The sequence below is a fragment of the Chiloscyllium plagiosum genome, unplaced genomic scaffold (genome assembly GCF_037043375.1).
Source record: "Chiloscyllium plagiosum isolate Xiang-an unplaced genomic scaffold, Cpla_swu_hap1 HiC_scaffold_45, whole genome shotgun sequence".
Classification (NCBI taxonomy): Eukaryota; Metazoa; Chordata; class Chondrichthyes; order Orectolobiformes; family Hemiscylliidae; genus Chiloscyllium; species Chiloscyllium plagiosum.
In genome coordinates this window covers 68113576-68136718 of record NW_028270183.1, presented here as the reverse complement: position 1 = coordinate 68136718, position 23143 = coordinate 68113576, and the positions used below count along the sequence as shown (strand labels likewise).

The 23143-nt window shown below is 43.9% G+C and overlaps 1 protein-coding gene across 1 annotated transcript in view; it reads right to left on the bottom strand.

Moving 5' to 3' along the window:
• Positions 1-626: 626 nt before the first annotated feature.
• LOC148136732 (putative G protein-coupled receptor 139) overlaps positions 627-23143 on the bottom strand; it is an 81985-nt gene continuing 59468 nt past the window's right edge. The window contains exon 2 of the mRNA XM_087983302.1: positions 627-1537. Coding sequence (XP_087839428.1) covers positions 627-1537 — 911 coding nt within the window. The remainder of the gene's footprint in view (positions 1538-23143) is intronic.

The following is a 23143-nucleotide window of genomic DNA, read 5'->3' as shown; positions in this document are numbered from 1 at the left end:
GAGACGGAATGGCGAGAGGGAGACGAGGCGGCAGGAGAGAGAGGGAGTGACGGGGAGGGGAGAGGAAAGAATGGAGGCAGCTGGAGAAACCGGGCTTGGGGGTTGTGTGAGAGAGAGGGGGACGAGGGAGAGTGAAAGAGAGAGGTGGTGAGAAAGAGAGACTGTGCAGAGAGAGTTAGGGGGAGAAATGAGGAGAAAGAAGAGGAGATAGGAAATGGGGAGGTCAGTTTGGAGTGGGGACGACAGCGGGAGTTAAACCCAGCTCCTGAGCTCAGGGCGCGGTGCCCCCACCTTCCCTGAGGACCAGGACTTGGGGCTGAGTCTGTCTTCCACCAGCTCAGCTTCTCCAACACAAAGACACACAACAACATCGGTCACTCTGCTGCTCAGCACGCTTTCAAGAACATTTTTTATTGTTTACAAATGGAAGTGATGGATACAGTCAGTGGGATGGTGCCTTTTCTCACCGGCCCCTGAGTTGTGAGAAACATTGAAATGTTTCCCTGTAAACCCGCTTGTGGGATAAGGATGTAAAAACCAGCGCTACCCTCAGTCTGTTACCATAACGACAGGCTGCTCCATCGCTGAAACACTGAACTGAAATAAGAAAATCCCGGATGGAGTGATTAATGAGGGAATTTGATTGATGGATGGATTTGGGTGAAGGGATATTTCAGCACATTCTTCAGCTGCTGCCTGAACTTAGTCTGGGTCACGGCATAAATCGCGGTGTTTGTGCAGCAACTGAGGAGCTGCAGCATGAAGCCCAATTCCTTCACAAAGTCATGGATAAACATAGACTTATACCCAATATTATACATCCGGTACCATATAGAATATACCATTACCGTTGACCATAACAGGATGAAATTGGCCGAGATCACAAACAGTAAAATGATGGATTTTTTTCGGTTTCTCATTTCTGTGTCAGACTGAGCGTCCCCATTGGTGTGAGTGCGGAGTCTCCTGCGGGCTCGGCTGGTCACTAAAATGTGTCTGACGGTGAGAACATTGAGCAGCAGAATCAGGAGAAATGGGACGCACGGGGTTAGAATGTGGTGGAGGAACTCGATTGTGACCCAGACACTGGAGGATGGAACAGCGTTTTTTACATCACAAAACCAGGGCTCGTTCATCAGCCGATACCGAGCCATGAGCATAAAATACCAGAAAAGGTCCTTTAAACAGCTCAGCACAGTCACTGCTCCCAGAACCACAGCCGCCGTTTTCTCACTGCAATATTTACTTTTCAGCTTCTGGCAACAAATGGCCACAAACCGATCAAAGGTGAAAGTGACGGTGAACCAGACAGAGCAGTCAGTGGCTGCATAAAGCAGGACGGCGTGGATATTACACACGGGGACGGAGTACATGAGGAAATGAAACTGTTCCCGATAAACAATGGGAATGTGTCTCAGTATCAGGTCGAGGATAATGACCAGGAGATCTGCCGCTGCCATGGCCCCCAGGTAACGTCTGACACATGGAGACAATCCACAATCTTTATAAAGCAGGACGTAGATGGTCACTACGTTAACTGTGAGGAAGGAAAACAAACCCATTATCCATCAGCCTGGAGGCAAAGGGACCCGTTTGATCGGGGACCCAGTGAGATTTTCAAATGTGTACCTGTATTCAGGGATTTATTAAAATAATTGGAGCTGGAATCACAAATGGGAAGGTCGGAATTACTGACAAAAATGTGACATAAAACACAAAAGACCCTCCCTCTCCTAACACACAGAGACACATCCAAAGGGACAGATGGTTTTTGGAAAATTCCTATCCACTCGATCACTCACGAACAGATACAGGTCACTCCTTCCCAGTTCCTAATACGGAGGATGGAAACGTTGCTGTCCTGAAGGATTCTCTCCCAGTTTCCTGAAGACACACGGCGTTTGGAAATTCCTGTATTTTTGTCTAAATTGTTGTCGATCCTGTGTTTATTCAGCAGGGTAAGGGTCACGCACTGCGTAACCATACAGAGTCAGTGTTTATTCAGCAGGGTAAGGGTCACTCACTGCATTGATCTATAATCCCGGACTAAGTATCTGTCCAGCACAGGGAGCTGTGCAGACCACAGCTCTGCATTGATCTATAAACCCAGACTACATATCTGTCCAGCACGGGGAGCTGTGCCGACCACAGCGGTGCATTGATCTATAAACCCGGACTAGATATCTATCCAGCACGCGGAGCTGTGCAGACCACAGCAGTGCGTTGTTCTATCAACCTGGACTGGATATCTGTACAGCACGGGGAGCTGCACAGACCACATCATTGCATTTTCTATAAACTGAACCAGATAGTCTTACCAGCACAGCGACCTATGCAGTGATCACCCGTGAATTAATCTGTAAACCAGGAACAGCTATCCTCCCAAAATGTAGGACTGTGTACACCACCCCAGTGCATTGATCTTTAAACCAGGAGCAGTTACCCTCCCAGCATGTAGGACTGTTTACCACATCCCAGTACATTGTTCTGGAACACTGTGTTAGATTCCTGCCCAGCGCGGGGAAACTTGCAGCCCATGCTGGAAATGACAGCATGTGCAGCCCCCATCCATTTACAGCTCCACATCTCCATTATGCCATGACAAGTGGTTGTTGTGCGTGTGAACATCACTGCCAGAGAGAGGTGGCGGGGGAATAAGTTAAAATATCACCACATGGGAGGTGTTTGGGAAGTAGACAGAGACGGGGAGACTGAGATACAGTGTCATGGAAGGATGTGTTCCCAGGGTTCAGAATGTTGAAATTGCATCCGGTAACATGAGGCAGTCTTCCTTGGAAAGATTGGGAAAAGGGATATTGGTGTGAGGTGAAATGATGGAGAGTTTTGGATGAACATTTGTTCTACAGCTTTGTAAATCGGATTGGTTTCAACAGAGTCCAATGCTCATTGAGCAGATTCGAACAATAATTTCTCTCAGTGCCATTTTCATTGAGTTTGACAGAGGGATCATCCGCACGAGACCGAGCTAGTTTCCTGGTGCTATCTTATCGGACTCACCTCATTAACTACCCACCCCACCCCATGGTGACCCTCTCATTCAATGCCAGCCTGATTCTTCTCCCCATCATGACTGAAGGTACTCACCATCGCCCGGATACCCCTAGGTATTCCGTGACCCCTGGCACTCGTGCCATCTTTAAAAGGCAAATGGGCACAGAGTTGAGCTTTCTCTGTTAGGAGCTGCCCTGCACAGTTTACCCCGAGCATGGCAGATAAGTGGCAATTACACCATGGTTTGTCGACAGGGGCACAGTGGGCCTGGTAGATGCGATAGTACAGAGGGGGACCATTCTCTTCCCAGAGGGGTCCACACCAGCAGACCCACCGAGCACGGTCTGAGCTCACCACCCAGATCAGTGCAGTATAGTTCAGAAGAAATGTCCAGCAATTCAGGAAAAGCTCTGTCAGCAAAAGGGTCACCGTGTACTCTTTGCTCCCTCACACTCATTTTATATCTGTTATCGCACCTCCCCCCCCCCCACGCCGCACGCTCTCTCTCCCCCTCTCTCCCTCTTTCTCTCCCTCTCTCTCACTCCCTCCTTCCACTTTACCCCTCACAATAATAACACTTCATGGATACAACACTGTAGACTGACTCCCTCTGGACCTCTTGCCATGTCCCCCACCTACACTGGCACTTCAATAGGGCCACCCACTCCCACCGATTCTCCATCCGTTGCTCCCATTCCAGGAGAAACAGCCTGGAATAGGACAGAAATGACCAAGCCGGGTGGTGGAGAGTCCGATATCCGTTCCCTCACCACCCCCCTCCTCCCGCCATGTGGGGAGGACCCTGGTAGGAGCTGGAGAGGACAGGGACACCTCGTGTGGAGATTCTGAAACATCCACGTCCCACCAACCGAGCAAGGAGCAATTTCAGTGAAGGACAATTCTCACTTTAAAATCTCTGGCAGCTCCGTTCCCCCACCCCGCCCTCCACCGCCGCACCGGCACAACTGAGATGCCGTAACCCTGATGCCATCTCCCTTTTGTGTCGAGCTGTTACAAATGGAATCTCCACGGTCTCGGTGAGCAGGAGGGTGGGCTCACAACACATCATCACCGTCACCTCCCAGGAAGGGAGCACGGTGACTCCCTCCTACACCGTCCCCCAGTAAACAGCTCAGATACTGTAACTAATCTGGGATAGTAACTGCTCTCCTCACTTGTCCTGATATCTGTAACAATCTGTGCTCATATACACGCAGCGCTCTCTGCTCCTGCCCGCCCCCCCCCCCCCCCCCGTTATAATGGCACAGCCTATTTTAAACTGTCTTTCATTGTCTTTCCTACCAAAGTGTATCACCTCACACAGCTCTGCACTGATCCCCATCTGCCATAAACCTGAACACTACACCAATGTGTGATTGTCCTGTTAGAGTTCCACACTGTCCTCCATAGACTTCAGAGTTCTTCCAGGTTCGGTGCCATCTACAAACATTGAAATTGTCATAGCCTCACAGTCCCCATGAAACAACTGAAATCCTGTCCCACATACACGAGTGAGAGCAAGTGAAATACTGATATATTCTCACGGACAGAGTCGAATAATGACATGCTGTCAATGGAGCAACATAAATCCTGACACATACGAGACAGAGTAGACGAAATATTGACAAACCACAGAGCAAGAGAAATCGGAGAGTTTCCATTTATCTATATTCATCAGGGTATAATGTGATGAAGTTGAAAGTGTGTACTGTATCTTAAAGCGAGGGTGAATGCTGTTCTGAACTGAGAGCTTACAAGCACCTGTGGTATGAGAGGATGGCAGACCCTGAAACAGTATATTGCTGTAGAGCTGGAGTCGGTTAATAAGTGGTTAAGAAAAAGAGGGTCCCAGAGTTGTGAGCAGTTGACGTAAAATGTTCACTTCCAGAGTGAAAAAATAAATTGATGCTTTTATTTAAACAGTGGAATTTAGCAGATCTGTCACTCATATTTTAACAGTTTCCGAGACGAATTGAGCATTTCTTTATGTTTCAATTAAGTTACCAGATGAGCTTCACACCGTGTCCTAACAATTGCTGTGTGTGTATCTGTGTGTCTCTGTATGGGGAGGTCTGGCAGTCTCTGTGGTGCTTAAAGTGATGCAATACCTCCCTCTGCTGGGCTCCCCACGCCACTGTACAGGCATTGGCAGAGGGTGAAAACCAACAGAGATTCATTCAGAGAGGGGGCCGGGGAGGACAGATGCTCATAGCATCATCCAAACTGATGTCTTGTCCATGTACTGATCTAAATGTCCTTAAACGTTGCAGCTGTCCCTGCTCTCACCACTTCCTCTGGAAGTTCATTCCACACACAAGCCAGATTGTATCTAAAATATTTCCATCTCATGACTTTTGTAGATCTTTTTCCTCACACATTAAAATATCCCCCAGTTTTGAATCCCCACTTCTGGGAAATGACATCAGCCCTTCCGCTTATCTGTACCCCTCATTATTTTATAAACCTATGTAAAGTTACCCCTTAATCTCATATTCTTCAGTGAAAAAGGCCCAGCCTATCCAGTCTCTCCTTATAGCTCAATCCCTCCTTTCCCAGCAACATTCAGGTTAATCTCTTCTGAACCTTCTCCAGCTTAATAATATCAAGGTCAATAATATCAAAGTGAATAGTCCAGGAATTTTCTAAGTGTACGGGAAGTCCAAAACTAGAGGACATCGGCTTAAGGTGAGAGGGGAAACATTTAAATGTGACCTGATGGGCAGCTGTTTCACCCAGAGGGTGGTGTGCCTATGGAATGAACGGGCAGGATGACCAGACTGGACACAGTATTCCAGAAGAGGTCTCACCAATATCCTGTACAAGCTCGACATTGACGTCCCAATTCCGATACTCAAAGGTCTGATCAATGAAGACAAGTGTGCTAAACATCTTCTTAACCACACTATCTATATGAGATGCAAATTTTAAAGAATTGTACCTGTCGGCCTAGGTCTCTGTTATACAGCACTGCCAAAGGCTCTACTTTTAATTGTATAGGTCCTTCTGTTGTTTGATTTACCAAATCCAATACCTCACATTAATCCAAACTAAACTCTATCTGCCACCCCTCAGCCCAGTGTGCGATATTACTGCCACCCCACCACCCTTCTTCAATTTTAAAACGCCCATCCCTCTCCAGGATGCCTTGATTTTCACAAAGATCCTGAGCTTGGTTTGCCTTGTGTGGTTAGGGGGAGGAGGGACAGATTGCAGACACAATCAGTGGGGAGGAGAGGTTGACTGTAATCAGCAGCCAGGTGTCATTTCATGGTTTTAGGAATAGGGCAGTCGCATGTTCGATGTGGGTAAGAGTGATCGGTGTTTTGGGACCAGAAATTAAGCTCTTCCTTCGTCTCTGGTGTTCAGTAATAAATATCTATTTGAGACCCTTCATTGGGCAGAGTGTGTCTGCAGGATTTCTTTCCCTAATATTGCAGACTACAGATAATAGCGATTAAAGCTGATCATAGTTAATTTCGATAGCACAGCACAAACAGTCAATATCCAACAGTTGAGACAAATATCTTGCATTTGTTTAACAATACAAAGTGATTTTTGTAATTCAGTAATGGTAACCTGATTATAATAAATCCACACCGAGCTGAAAGTGGGCACTAAAATATGACTCAAAATCTGGGTAAGGTAGTGTGGTGGATAATGTACCTGCCTCTGAGCCAGAACTCTGGATTTGATTCCAATTCCTGAACTTGTGTGGTATTGTTCCTAGCTCTGGACTAGAAGGCCTGGATTCAAGTCCTGCCTGTTGCAGAGGTATGTCACAGCATGTCAGAAAAGGCTGATGAACAAACACACAGGAGAATACTGTTACAGCTTTATGGGTATTGCTGAATGATGTTAGTGTCCCTACCTCCGGACACAAACGTCTAGGTGTAAAGCTCACAGATGTATCGCGTGATACATGTGAACAAAATGATTAAAAGGGATTTAGAATTGTGACTTGATGGAGAAGGAAGAGGTGCCAGCATTGCATTTCAGAATTTAGGCCCAGGATGACTGAAAGCACAGCTCTTCGCGTTGATTGGGGTCACATCTTGCAGCAGTATAAACTCAGGATGGTCATGGGCGGCACGGTGGCACATTGGCACAGTGGTGAGCACTGCTGCCTCACAGCACCAGAGACCAGGGTTCAATTCCCGCCTGAGGCGACTGACAGTGTGGAGTTTGCACGTTCGCCCCGTGTCTGCGTGGGTTTCCTCCGGGTGCTCCGGTTTCCTCCCACAGTCCAGAGATGTGCAGGTGAGGTGAATTGGCCATGCTAAATTGCCCGTAGTGTTAGGTAAGGGGTAAATGTAGGGGTATGGGTGGATTACGCATCGGCAGGTCGGTGTGGACTTGATGGGCCGAAGGGCCTGTTTCCACACTGTAATGTAATGGATAGGGTGAGTAGTCAGAGTTTTCCCCCAGGTTAGGGTCGTCCAAAACTAGAGGGCATTGGTTGAAAGCGAGAGGGGAAAGGTTTTGATGAGGCCTAAAGTGAACATTTTCACGCAGAGGGTGGTGCGGGTCTGGAATGAGCTGCCAGAGGAAGTGGTGGAGGCTGGTACAACTACAGCATGTAAAAGGCATCTGGATGCTGACAGACCTGCCGAGCTTTTCCAGCAATTTCTGTATTTCTTTTTAAAAATGCGTTCATTTTAACACAGGTATTCTGAATAAATTAAACATTTTATTTTTTCAATGACTAGGGACGTTTAAATATATTTCAAATCGACCGAGACCATTTTCTGCTAAGTGTATGGCTCTCTGTATGACAGCAGCAATGCTGCACCTGCATGGAACAGGGAATGTGATGGAGACATTGTTTTGACAATGTACAAGGAGACCTCACATGATCCAGGGTGGGAGAGGATGACATTATTGTGTGGTTCAGCTCAGAGAGGGAGACAATGTAATCTGCCCGAGAAGAAACGACCTATTGCACTGTTTTTCCTTCATCGTTCCTCATCACAGCACTGTGTGCAAGCTAAAAAAACTCTACAGTCATCGTTCCCATTCTTATTTTTATAGAATTTCTGCAGTGTTGTAACAGGCCTTTCGGCCTAACAAGTCTATACCCACCTTCCCATCCCATTCCCCTATATTTACCCCCGACTAATGCACATAACCTAGAAATCCCTGAACACGACAGACAATTTAGCATGACCAATCCACCTAACCGACACAGTTTGAGCTGTGATAGGAAACTGGATCACCCATTAGAAGCTCACAGAGGAAAGTGGAGAATGTGCAATCTCGACACAGAAAGTCATCCAAGGCAGGAATCGGACCCAAGTCCCTGGTGCTGTGAGGCAGCAGTGCTAACCACCGTGCTAACCTTTGCTTGACCTTGGACCAGAATTCACTGGAATCTACTCACTGCCCGAAGCAAAGGGAATTCAGCCAAATCCAACAGTCCCAGGATGAAATCCCATTGCTAGCAGCTTTGTGAGTAGAATATCTTCAGAAGAGAATAATATGTTGGACAATCTCAATTTTTTACTTTTGTCATGAGTTACACTAATATTTGGACAAAGTTCTTTCAAATTAAAATTGCAGAGATTTTGTTAACCGGTTTGTGTGTGTTTGTGAGTGTGTGTGTGTCTCAATGTTTTAAACACGGAAATATCAATTATATATTTGCAATACCCAAACACTTTTCCATTCATCTTTCCATCAGAGCTTGAGTAACATTGCTGTGGATCATAAACTTTTTAAAGAAACTAGCCTGACTTGTTGCTAAAACTGACCCTGACACAGTCTGAGACCGATATCATCGGCCATATTACCAAGCTGGTTACATTTAACATTTGTTCTGAGCAGTGGAGGAGTGGGACTAGAAAGGAAACAGTGACCCAAAAGTCGGGGAACTATAGACCAATTAGCCTAATGTCAGTGGTGGGTAAATTGTTGGAGGAGATTCTGAGGGATAGCATTTACATACATTTGGGAAGGCAAGGGCTGATCGGGGTAGACAACGTGTCTTTCTGCATGGGAAATCATGTCTCATTAATTTGGTTAAGTTTTTTGAAGAGATGACAAAGATTGATGAAGGCAGTTTGGTAGATATTCTATATGGACCTCAGCAAGATGTTCATAACATTCCGATTGGTAGACAGATTAGTAAGGTTCGATCACATGGGATACAGGGGAAGCTGCTCACAATTGGCTTGAAGGAAGAGGGGTATTTTTCAGATTGGAGGCTTGTGAGCAGCAGTGTGCTGCAAGAATCAGTACTGAGTTCAGCATTTCGTCATTTATATCAAGGATTTGGATGTGAACATTGGGGCCATAGTTAGTAAGTTTACAGATGACATCAGAGAGATGGTGTAGTAGATTATCTCAGAGTACAACGAGACTACAATTATATGGTACAAAGGGGCAAGGAGTGACAGATGAAATTTAATTTAGATAAAGACGAGGTTTTGCATTTTGGGTAGACAAATCAGGGCAGAAATTATATACTTAATGGTAAGGTCCTGGGGAGTATTGTGGAACAAAGGGACCTAGGGCTGCAGGTGCATTGTTCCTTGAAAGTGGAGTCGAAGGTAGACAGAGTGGTGCTGAACACACTTGGCACATTTGCCTTAATCAGTCGGAGCACTGAGTATAGGAGTTGTGGTGGCATCTTGCATCTGTGGTAGGAAACTGAGCACCCATGAGAAGCTCACACAGACAAGGGGAGAATGTGCAAACTCCACATAGACAGTCACCCAAGGCTGGAATCGAACACACGTCCCTAGTGCTGTAAAGCACCGTGCTACCCTTTGGAGTGTCCCCAACCAGAATTCACCGGAATCTCCTCAGTGCCTAAAGCAAAGGGAATTCAGCCAAATCCAACTCTCCCAGGATGTTGGTGAGGCTACTTTAAGAATACTGCGTACAACTTGGTTGTCTCCAGAAAATATTTACACGGATGTTCCAGGACTGGAGGTTTGAGCTTCGAAGAGAAGTTGATTATGTTGAGGTGCTTTCTCCTAGAGTGTCAGAGTCTGAGGGGTGACATTATAGAGGCTTATAAAATCATCGGAGGTATGGATATTTTGAACAGCCAAGTTCTTGATCCCAGGATAGGGGAGTTCAGAACAAGAGGGCGTAAGTTGAAGGCGAGAGGGAGAATGATTTAGAAAGGACCTGAAGATAAATGTTTCACGCAGAGAGTGGTGTGTGTACAGAAATTGCTGTCAGAGGTAGTGATCAAGGAGAGTACAATCACAGGAAGAATATTGGCCAAATGCTGGCAAATGGGTCTAAATCAGATTTGATATCTGATCGGAGTGAACAGATTGGACTAACGGGTCTGTTTCCATTCTGCATGACTCTCTGATTCTATAAGAGGGATGACGAAAAATTCTTAAAGGAACTTTCAAGTGGCGGTTCTCTTCACTTTTTATTGTGCCTCTATGTTCAAATGGACTGAAAGCTGTGTTAGTTAGTTATTTGACAGGGAAGTGAGTCACAGATACTTGGACACAGACTGGAAAGTGGGGCTGAGACCACAACCTGATCAGCCACAATCTTAGTGCCTGGTGGAGAAGGCACAAAATATGTAATGACCCACTCCTGCTCCTCACTCCCATGTTCCTGTGTTCCATTCAGCCCCTCAAACTTGCTAGACAGGAACAGTTGGAGGCTACATACAATTGTAATCTGATGCACAGAAACAGACGAGACCATTCAGCCCTTTAAGGATGTCACGTGCTTTGAAGTGATTTGGGAAATGAATTGAAAAATTCAGGCTGGGTATGAAAGAGGCCCGTCATCTCTCTTTACAGAGCTTCCCATCTCTGAAACTTGTGTTTCATTTGTTGATCATGTTATAGACCCAGATTCACTATGAATACAGCCCATAAACCTCACCAAAGATGTCTCACAAAATCCTCTGGTCTCACTGGCTGCAATATGCAGTAATGCACATTCATAAAAATAACAGCCACTAACTTTCCAATAACAGAATGTGAGAACATCAGAAACAGGGGCAGGTCCTTCACTCCCCAAGCCTGCCTTGCCCTTCACTAAGATCATGACTGATCTGCTCTTGGTCTCAAATCCTCTTTCATACCCAATTCTTCTCCGCCCTCAACTCTCTGACAGGTCAATATCCATCTACCAACTCTTCAAATACTTGAAGCCATCTGGCTCCCCGAACACTCTTGCAAACAGAAATCCTGACATTCAACACCACCTGTTTGAAGAAAACACTCGCTGCTCCTATAATATGCTCCTATTGATATGAACAAAAGAGGCTGACACAAGGGTTCAGGTAAAAATGACTGGCCCTGATATCAAGGCAGTGGTTGCCTTCTGTTGACATCATGGAACTTAGAAAACTGGATATAATGGGAATCAGAGTAAACTCTCCAGTGTTTGTAGTCAAACATAGCACAAAGGAAGATGTTCGCCATCTCAGTCCTGGGTAAGCTCTGTGGGAAATCGTCAGGGTACCTTCCTCTTCACAAACAGCTGTTTCATCAATGTCTCCCCGCCCCCACCCTCCCGACCATAAGATCAGAAGTGGGGATTTTCACTGAAGATTCCACAATGTTCAGAATATTTTGTCCCCCCTCTGCTCCTGAGCTGGTCTGTGTCCATGTGCAGCAAGACCCAGACACCACTCGGGTTTGTTCTGTTAAAGTGTCTGCAACATTCGTGTAACAGCACTGCCTGGCATTGCACATTGCCACAGTAAAACAAGAGTTCATTCAGCACCTCACGCTGGTTTCACAGGAATATGAGGAAGTCATTCAGCCCCTTGACAGTATTGGAGAAGAACAGGGACAGCCCATTCAGTGCCTCGAACCGATTACTCCGGAAGACAAGGAGTGTAGTGTGATGGACCACACCAGAGCCCCGCGAAAATAATTGAAGGCGGTAGCCTAGACTCTAATATTTTCAAATTTTAAAGGAAATCTACACTGTCTGTTCCAGATGCAATGTGAATGGTCAAACTACTCGGTGTGAAACAAAACACTATTTATTTAAACACAGAAGATAAAATGAAACAAAAAAAGAGACATTTTGAATAACGTAATTCTATTGGACAAGTTAACAGAATAATAGATCTAGGAACTATTACTAATAAACTGCTCCAATATAGGAAAATCGCATAAACACAGCCCCTGACAAAAAGGAATATTCAGACACAGATTGTCACAAACATTTCCCCAATCCAGGAATTAAAAACAGCATCAAGAGAAAATTCAGAGATAGTGGCAGCCAGGAGACATCTACTGAAGCTTCCAACTCTGTACAGACCCCAATAGTTTCTGATGTTACTGAGAAACCAAAACCCAGTGATCCTTATCTGTGAGAACTGGCCACACCCATTCAGGCTCCATTAAAATAAACGTAAGGCCTTCCTAGCTGTTTACTCCAGTGGTCCGAAGTAGCCAGCTTTGTCACAACCGTTCAATATCTCTGTTAAAAGAATCAAGTAGAAAATAACCTCTTATGCTACAGCATCACCACACTTGTCAGCACATGGAGCTGTCAAACAGGAACCAGGGGTAACCCAATCAGGCCCTTGGCCCTGTCCAATCGGACGAGGAAGAAGTCAGTCAGTCCGTTGAGTCACTGACACAGCAATAGGATGAGGCCATTCATTCCCCTGAGTCAATTACACAGGAACAAGAGGATGCCATTCAGCACCTTGAGCCACTTATACAGGAATAGGAGGAGGCCATTCCTCCTCAACGCACTTACACAGGGACAGAATGAAATAATTGATACTGATTCCTGATGAACGGCTTATTCCCGAAACATCAATTCCCCTGCTCCTCGGATACTGCCTGACCTGCTGTGCTTTTTCAGCAAACGACGCTCAACTCGGATCTCCAGCATCGGCAGTCCTCACTGTCTCCTAATAGATGCTCGAACATGATGAACAAGTGGAGCAGAGGCTGCGCAGACAGACTGCTCAACGTTGTTCCTCGTGCCTCCGTTGCTCATGATACACACATGGGACTTTAACGTGGTTTTCTCGCGGTGAGGAGAGAAGCCATATATCTTGTGTGAAGTCTCAAGAAGGCATAAATCATCTCCGAGAAGACAGCCTGGTGTTCACTATGTAGGGCGGAAGCTGGTGGGAATGGCTACCTGTTTCAGATGGAAGGTATTGTGGCTGCTGTTGGGGATTGTTCACACGCCGACTTCACATTAATGTCGGGAGAGTTAATGTAGGCATATAAACTATTAGGAAAGTCACATTAGACTGATTAATGTACTCTCTAAGTTCAAATAATGATGATATTAATCATGTTGATCTTGTCTAGTGCACATCCTGTTCAATGTACCTGTATGCCTTACTCTGTCCAAGCCTATTTCCACCCTATGATCTGTCTGGCCATGCTTACTATGACCTGCCTCCACTGCTCAGAACTAAAATGTTTCCCTGTACTGAGGTACACGTGGCAATAAATCAAACCAATTAATCCTTTGTAAAGTATGGAATTTCTCACACTATCAATGTCTCTTTTGGAAATAAGTGATCGCTGCCACTCCTCTTGTTTCAGCGTCACCATTTCTCCATCTCACACAGCTCTACAGATTAAACACTCAGCTTCTTCACTCTATTCTCATGCTACCATCATCCGTGTCTGTTGTAAGGAGATCATTCCTTACAAAGGAGATCAACTCTGGAGAGAGTGCCCCAATGCTCTCTCAACACGGCTCTACAACAGCAGGAAGATGGCTTTACTTATGCACTCGAATCATCATACAGTGAAGGACAGTATACCATTGACTGCACCCATTATTACACAGGGTTTGATTCAGAGCAGTCCGCAAAGACTTCTGAGTGGGAGATCATGCGTCCCAAATTTGTTAGAGTTCTTTGATGAAGTGACCAGGAAGGTTGACGAGGGCAGAGCAGTAAATGTAGTCTCTATGGATTTAGTAAGGCCTTTGAGAAGGTTCGAGGAGAAAGTTAGGTCTGCAGATGCTGGAGATCAAAGTTGAAACTTTATTGCTGGAACAGCACAGCAGGTCAGGCAGCATCCAGGGAACAGGAGATTCGACGTTTCGGGCACAGGCCCTTCTTCAGGTTCCTTTGAGAAGGTTCCACATGGCAGGCTGCTCAGGAAGGTTGCATCACGTGGAATACTGGGGGGACTGGCTAATTGGATACACAGTTGGCTTGATGGTAGGAAGCAGAGGGTTTAGTGGAAGGATGCTTGTCAGACTGCAGGCTGGGTCCATTACTGTTTGTTATCTATGATTTGGTTGAGAATGTACAAGGTATGATTAGTAAGTTTGCAGATGACACTAAAGTAAGTGGGAGCATGATCAGTGAGGACGTTTATCAGAAATTGCAGTAGAACCTTAATCAGGTCTGGAAGAGGGCCGAGAAATGGCAAATGGAATTTAATATAAATGTGTGTGGTCTTGCATTTTGGAAACTCAAAGCAAGGTAGGAGTTTCATGGTCAATGGAAGGGTCTAAAGGGGTACAGTGGGCAGAGAGACCTTGGTGATCAGGTGCACACGGTTTTTTAAGAGTGGAGTCACAGGGAGACAGGGAAGTGAAGAAGGCTTTTGGCACATTGGCCTTCATCAGGCAGGATATTAAGTATAGAAGTTGGGAATTTATGTTGCAGTTACACAGTATTTTGGTCAGGCCACACTTGGAGTATTGTGTTCAGTTTTGTCACCTTGTTATAGGGAGGATGTTATTAAATTAGAAAGAGTGCAGAAGAAATTTACAAAGACGTTGCTAGGACCCAATCGTCTGAATTATAGGGAGAGGTTGGACAAGCTAGAACATTTTCTTTAGCGTGTAGGAGACTGAGGGAGTCCTCATAGAGCTGTATAAGATCACGAGGGGTATGGATAGAATTAATGCTCTCAGCCTTTTTCCTAGGTGCAGAGAATCGAGGATTAGAGGAGATCAGTTTATGGTTAAAGGTGAAGGAATAAAAGGCTACCTGGGGGACCAATTCTTTACCAGAGGATGGTACGTTGTTGAGCTGCCAGCAGATGTGGTTGAGGGGTATACATTAACAACATTTCAAAAGCATTTGGTTAAATATGTTGATAGGAAAGGATTGGAAGGATGTGGGCCAACTGCAGGGAAATGGGGTTAGCGTGGATGGACATTTACAAGGTAGAGTCGAACCCCTCTGTTAATTAAAACCAAACACCCAGAAAAAGCTCACCTCACCTCATAACCTGTTAAAATATGAGTGACACAGATATCCTGAATTCCACTATTTAAACAAAAAATAACAAGTTAGTTTCTTAACTTTAATAGTGAACACTAAACAACAACTATTCACAAATACAAGCCCCTCTTTTCTTAACTGCATATTATCTGACTCCAACTCTGTAAAATTATGCTGTTCCAAAAACCCACATATTAAACATTATAATCTCAAGACCACACAGTTTCTATCTTCCCCACTATGTTCCCTCTTCCAGCTGCTGATCTCCCTGGGTCATTTTGTTTTTTTACTGCAAGTAGGTTTGACATGAGCATATATCTTTGATAGAGAGTGTTTGAGATGTCCAGTTAGCACTCCTGCTCAACAGCAGTTACTCTGTTGTTGGATGGCAGTGGCTCTCCCTCTCGTGTTCAAAATCCTGTGTTCATATACTTCCCATGTTACAATAAATCTCATACTTCCCAGGTGTCCAAACAATAATATCGAAATTCCGTTGGCTTCTGGTCTGTTAAGCGTTATTTAAACTCTTTGGTTGTATTTGAATTGTTGCCAAAACAGCAAACAAAACTCAGGTATCCATTTCCCAGCTAATAGTGACATGTGGAACAGTGTGACCTTTAGCTGGCATCTGTGGCTGTACTTTCTATTCAGCAAAACCCGTTCTGTCTTAAAGTGACCAGACATGCTTACGGCTTAATTCCCCTCCCCCCTTCAGAAATAAAATGCACCATCAGTGTAAAAAGATGGCTTCATTTCTTTTCCTCAAATTCTTAATCCCATTATTATGAAATACAAAAGTCATTAATCTCGGTTATACCATTCATATTAATTCTGTACACATATATAACGTTGGAAAAAGTCAAATCATATCTACACTTTTTCCTTTAAATTCGCGGTAACACATCTGCAATCACATGCTTAGAACCCACAGCATGTACATTTTGTAGGTTTAAAGTCGATAACATTAGACTCCAATGAATTAGTCTCATATTTTGGTCTTTAAATAGTCTAAAAAATGCGAGAGGTTTGTTGTTGTTATCAACAACCAACTGCGACAATTTGTTTGTGACATAAATATTAAATTATTGTTAGAGCAGTACGAAACTCAATCATTCTTTTTCAATAATGGAGATTTTCTATTCTTTCTGTGGATATTTAGTTTTTTGGACAAGTAGCCAATTGGCCATTCAATTCCATCATCATCTTTCTGTATCAATGCATCTCCGACCCCATATCCCTAGCATCAGATACAATTTTCAAAGGGTTTCAAAATAGTTGGTGCAGCTAAAACTGGTGCGGGGATTAATGCTGCTTTAAAATTCTCAAAAGCCTCCTGGCATTGTTCTGTCCACCACAATTCTGTCATCTTCTTTAGTAAATCCAGCAGTGGTGCAAATACGCTGCTGAAGTTTGTAACAAACTTCCGATAGAATCCACTCAGTTCCAAAAATCGAAGCACCTCTTTCTTCGAGGATAGTCGTGAAAATTCCTCAAAGCCCTTATTCTTTGTGTTCCATGGAGTCAAACTTCCATGTCCAAAGTAATGTCCCAAGAACGTCACCTCGGCCTTCGCGAATTCTGTTTTCTTTAAGTTTATTACGAAGTTTGCTTCTTGTTATCGTTCAACATGCTCTGCCAACTGTAACATGTGAACTTTCAATCACTTGCTAAAGATTACCACATCATACAGATAACCTGCACAATTTGTTCATCTGGCCACAACTCTGTCCCTGAGTCTTAAATGTGGTGGTGCATTATTCATTCGCATGGCATACACGACAACGATTTTGTCATATCGAGTATCTTTACCAGACAGGTTAACTGACTCTTTTTTATTTCATTTGAAAGGGGCGACTAAACCTGGTTTTGAAGGGATTTCCTACCACTGGTGGCAATACTAATACATCGTCCCCACGGGTAATCGTCAAAGTTTCAGATGTTTTACCTTCCACCTGCTTCACTCTTTGCTGTGTCCTCTTCAGGTGCTGTTTAGCTAACTCACCTACTCCATCTAATGTTTCCTCACCTCACATACATAATCCAAGTGTGAGATCTCCGACTTCGATCTTGTCAATTAATATTTAATTAATTTCAAAGGACCTCTCACTTCATGTACGAACATTAACTCAAAGGAAGTAAAGTGAGTAGATTTATTTGGGCATCTCCGATGGCAAGCAATTTAATGGGGCACCTTTTTCCCAAACATTCAGACAATCTTGTCAGGACTACAGATGCAGTCTGAAAACTGTGGTTGGAAAATCACAGCAGTTCAGGCAGCATCCGAGGATCAAGAGAGTTGACGCTTCAGGTACAAATCTTTCATCAGGAAAGTGGGGGGCAAGGGAGGGGGAAGGATGTTGAGAAATAAATAGGAGGAGGTGTTGGAGCTGGTGGAAGGTAGCTTGGAAGGCGATAGGTAGATGCAGGTGGGTTGTGACAGTGATAGGTCGGAGAGCAAGATGAAGTGGATAGGTGGTAGGACAGCTGGAACCCTCAAGATATACAGCATCAACGTTGACTTCACCAAATTCCAAATCTCCCCTCTCCCAACCTCAGCATAGATCAAACCGTTCAAATTAGCACCACCCTCTTGAACCGTCCCAACTTTCCCTCTTCCTTCCCACCTATCTAGTCCACGTTCCCCTTCAACATATCACTATCACTCCCAACTACATCATCCGATTACCTTCCCAGTGACGCTCTGGCCAGCCCAGCTCCTCTTGTCTTATTTCTCTATCAGCCCCCTTGTCCCTCCACCACATTCCTGATGATGGGTTTATGCCTGATATGTCGATTGTTCCACTTTTCGAATGCTCCCCAATCTGTTGTGCTTTTCTGGCACCTCACTTCACAACTGTTAGAGACTGAGCAGATCCCGTATCTCACAAATTATAATTTCTTATCCACGCCTCCCTCCCTCCCCCACCCCACCTTTCTGAGTAAACTTCATCCATAGAGGCGAATTCTTTGTCGAGATCAGGCACTGACTCCATACCCAGCCCCTGCCTAGGATGTACACTCTCCTGCAGCTCCTTGGCTCCACTTGGGGTCTCTTTTACCGGTTTCACTAATGTCACTTGCTTAACCTCTTTTACCACACCTGTTCCCAAAGTGACTTCCTTCAACGCCCAACACGGCGTGTCCCAGCTTACTGCAGTGAAAATACCTATTCCTAGTGCCCTTCTAAAACCATCGCCACTGTAATTTTATGTGTTCCACTCCGTTATAGTGAGAACACCTGAGACCTTTCACCACCTTTCAACCCCCTTGGGTTTCTTTTCTCACCTGTGGTGAAATATTGCCACTGTGATTTACTCTATGTCATTTAGCGTAGGATCTCCCCTTCTCCCAATTTCTATTCTTCACATGATGAAAATCCTCCCAGAAGCTAAATTTCATCTCATGCACCGATGCATATTTTCCTTCCATTTCTTCCGCGCTCCTCACTGCTTGAACTCTCTGTTCATTTACATGAATTCTTCACATCTCTGGAAGTGAGTCTTTAAACTTCTCCAGCAGAATAATCTCCCTTCGAGCCCCATTTTTAAGGCCCACACCCATGTTTCAAAATATCTGTATTTAATTCTTTCAAACTCAGCATAACTCTGACCACGTTCCCTCTCTATATTTCTGAACCTCTGTCTATATGCTTCTAGTACCAATTCATAAGCACTCAAAATGGCCTGTTCGGCATCTGCATAATCTCTTGACCCCTCATCTGTTAGCGCTGCACATATCTCACTAGTTGTGCCCACCAGCTTAGTCTAAACTAGCGTTACCCACAAGTTCACTGGACACACCATCTGCCAAGCCAATATTACCAAAGTAATAAAAAAGATTTTGACATTATTCTCACTCAAATATGGCAATGTATTAACATAGTTGTATACATCCCTACGTCCTCCCTTCATCTTCATCCTGCTAATTTAACTTTCTTACCTAATTCCCAACTTCTGAATTTCAAATTCTCTCTCTTTTTCGTCTCTTTCTCTTACTCTTTTTAACTCTCTCACACTTACTGTCTCTTTGTTTATCTTCTAACTCCAGTTGCCATATTTGCAATTTAAGTTTTTCTCACTCGACTGCAGTTGCCTGTTTGTCTGATACATCAAAGTCCTTGGCCAATTTCATTACAATTTCAGCTTTCCTTTTCTCCCTGGTGAAACCTAATTCTAATCTATTTGTTAACTCTAAAAGTATGCCCTTCCTCTGTCTTTCTAAACTTTCTTGGCAAACTTGGGAATCATTTTCAAACCCCAGAACCTCTTTCGCAATGTTAAAAGCCATTTCTTTTAATTTAACCAAATACAAGGAAACAAGATTAAATGAATTTTCTCACCTGTTTTATTTAACAGTCAAGTGATGGAGTCTGCTGGGACCTTTTGTACCCCAAATGTGTCTAAATCCCATACGACAAGCCCTCAAACCGTTATGATGTCGATGTCGAACCCCTCTGTTAATTAAAACCACACAACCAGAAAAGCTCACCTCGCCTCGTAATCTGTTCAAATATGAGTGACAGAGAAGTCTCAAATTCCACTATTAAAAGAAAAATAACAATTTATATGTTTGTGAGTTAATTCGCTGGGCTTGAAGGTTTGTTTTTAGATGATTCATCACCATAACTAGGTAACATCATCAGTGAAAGTCTCCGGTATACCATGGTGGTATGTCCCATCTCTCTGTTTATAGGTTTTGGTTTCTTCAGGTAGGTGATGTCATTTCCATTTCTTTTTTTGAAGGGAAGGTAGATAGGATCTAAATTGCTGTGTTTATTAATGTACTTCTGGTTAGATTGCATGCCTCTCAGAACTTCCGTGCATGTCTTGGTTTCGTCTGTCCTAGGATGTGTGTGTAGTCCCAGTCAAAGTGGTGTCCTTCTTTGTCTGTATGTATGGAAAATAGTGATAGTGGGTCATGTCTTTTAGTGGCCAGCTTGTGTTCATGTATCCTGGTAGCATGACAACAGGAGAGTTGAAATGGAGGAAAACTGATTTTATGTACACTGTTTAATCAGAGTGTGTTCAGGTAAGGAAGATTGATCATATGTGTACAACACACTCTGATTGGACAACGGAGACACAGTTAATAAAAACTGGTGCACATGATGTATAACATTTATAATTCATTGAAACATTATTTGATCCTCATCTGAAGTGATATATTCCCCTTCTCTCAAAGATCCCCCTTTTCTGGCATTCCCTACTCCTGTCTCTCATTATTATCAGGATGTGTGTTATAAATCTTGCTTATGGTGTCCCAGCTTATTTCAGTTAATCCCCTTTCTATCAGGAATTAAATATATTGGCCTGTTGGGTTCTTTCCAAAGCTAGTGTCTGTCATATTATTGGAGTGAAAAATTCTGGCATCAGACCCAGCATTTGAACATATTACTCTGTTGTACATGCACTGTACAAAGGACCACAGCACACAGGAATTGACAAAACATTGAGGGATATACATCTACTTCTTTCGATAATCTAGTTTTCGAATTTCTCACATCTCCATATCTCACATCCTCTCTCTCCTTCTCTCTTTGTATCTAGTTAAGAAATCCCCCAATTATTCTTCGTGTCCCTTCTCTCAAAACTCCTTCTTTCGGTTTATATCTGTTGCTCTCTTCTTGATGGTAATGTGATTATAATTGAGAAATGTAACTACAAAGACATTTGGGAGGAGCTGGTCACTGTTAATTGGAAGGGGAGCCGAGCAGGAATGACCATCTGGGGATAATTCAGAAGATAATAAAATTCATCCTAAAGAAGATGAAACATACACATGGGAGGACCAGGTAGCCATGAGCGATAAGACAAGTCAGGGACTGCATTAAACCAAAAGAGAAAACATACAATGTGATGAAGATTTTTGGGAATCCAGGGAATTCATTGGCTCTGAAGCTACACCAGGCTGGTATGACTGACACTACAGAGCTCTTAATTATAGTCAGGGACAGAAACAGAGGGAAACACATTTACTTTAAACACAGAAAATGGCATTACTCAATGAAAAGATTTAGATGAATTAAGCAATTGAATAAAAATCAGTTAAATGCTTTTGTGGAATGTATCAGATTGAAAGCATGACCCGGGAGAGACCCTCAGCAGAACGAAAATTTGCAAACGGAAGCACTATCATATTAGAAACCAGAGTAAGTCATTGAGTAGAGGGCTGATGGGTGAATGGGTCTCGATGTGAACTTTGGAACAGCCAGCAGAATTGCATTGCAGATAGTGCAGCTCTAAACTATGTATTCATGTAGTGCTGCAGACTACAGCAGCAGGGGAAACAGAACTGCGTTCAATCACAACCTGCATTCAACTACAACCTGCAACATTTCTACCGAGGGATTATCCTTCAGTCTGCCATCAACACGTACTATCAACACGATCTATGGCTCAGTGACGAGTGTGGATGAACATGTCAGGGTCAGAACCACGTGAACATAAACCTGATGCTAACACATTAAAGCTATCGCACTTTACCAACAGATTTGATTGAAGCTCTGCAGTCCTGCCACATTCAGTCATAAATGGTAATGGACGATTAAACAAACGACAGAGGACAGCGCTCTATAAGCATCCCCATCCTAAATAATCAAATAGACCTGCAGCCTCAGTGTAAAAGAGAAGGATTTAGTATCTGCACTATCTTCAGCCAGAAATGTTGAGCCGATGATCCAACTTACCCTCGCCTTGAGGCTCACAGAATCAAAGATGCCAGCCTTCAACCAAGTCGATCCGCTGCAACTGACATGAAGAAACAGCTGAACGCAGTAGATACGACAAAGGAAATTGTACACCAACCCTATACACAATACTCCAGGTACAGTCTCACCAACCCTGTATACAATACTCCAGGTACAGTCTCACCAACCCTGTACACAATACTCCAGATGCAATCTCACCAACCCTGTACACAATATTCCAGATGCAGTCTCACCAACCCTGTACACAATACTCCAGGTACAGTCTCACCAACCCTGTACACAATAATCCAGGTACAGCCTCACCAACCCTGTACACAATACTCACGTTACAGCCTTACAAACCCTGTACACAATACTCCAGATACAGCCTGGCCAACCCTGTACACATTACTCCAGGTACAGTCTCACCAACCCTGTACACAATGCTCCAGGGACAGTCTCACCAACCTTGTACACAATACTCTAGGTACAGTCTCACCAAGGCGCTGTGAAACTATTTCAACCTGTCGTTGCATCGAAATGCTGACTCCTTTAATTGAAGGTGAACCCAACTTTAACTTGCCTCTAACATACATTCTTCCTAATACCCTTCAAAAAATTCCGAATTATCAAGTATAATTTCTCTTTCAAAAATGTATACTGATTCTCTTCAATATTGCTGTTAATTTCTAAATATCCAGTATCGCTTCCTGTCTCAGATTCCAAACGTTTCTCTACAGATGTCATGCTAATTGGCCTGCATTTCTTCACGCTATCACTTTTTCCTTTCTAGATCCATTCCATTCATCTATCTACCATGCTTGGATCACGTTTATTACCTTCCATTTATCTACAATGGCTTTCCAGCCTCTCTGGAATATACAGGAAAATAAAACACAGTCATTGACAGTGCAATTAATACTTCAATGCTGATTTATTTCTGTCACTTTGAAATGAGTTACATTTGTTTCGTTAGACATGGCAATGATTAATCCAGCTATATGTTCAAGTACTACCTTGTTACTGATATGAATTGACTTATACATGAGTGCACGAAGCATTAGACATAAGATGGATGAGCTTGAGGCTCTTTTGGAAATTGGCAGATAAGATATTGTGGGGATAACTGAGACGTGGCTTCAAGTGGACAGGGCCTGGGAAATGAATATTCAAGGATACACGTGTTATCGTAAGGACAGACTGACGGGCAGAGGGGGTGGGGTGGCCTTGTTAGTAAGGGATGATATTCAGTCCCTTGCACAGGGGGACCTAGAGTCAGGAGATGTAGAGTC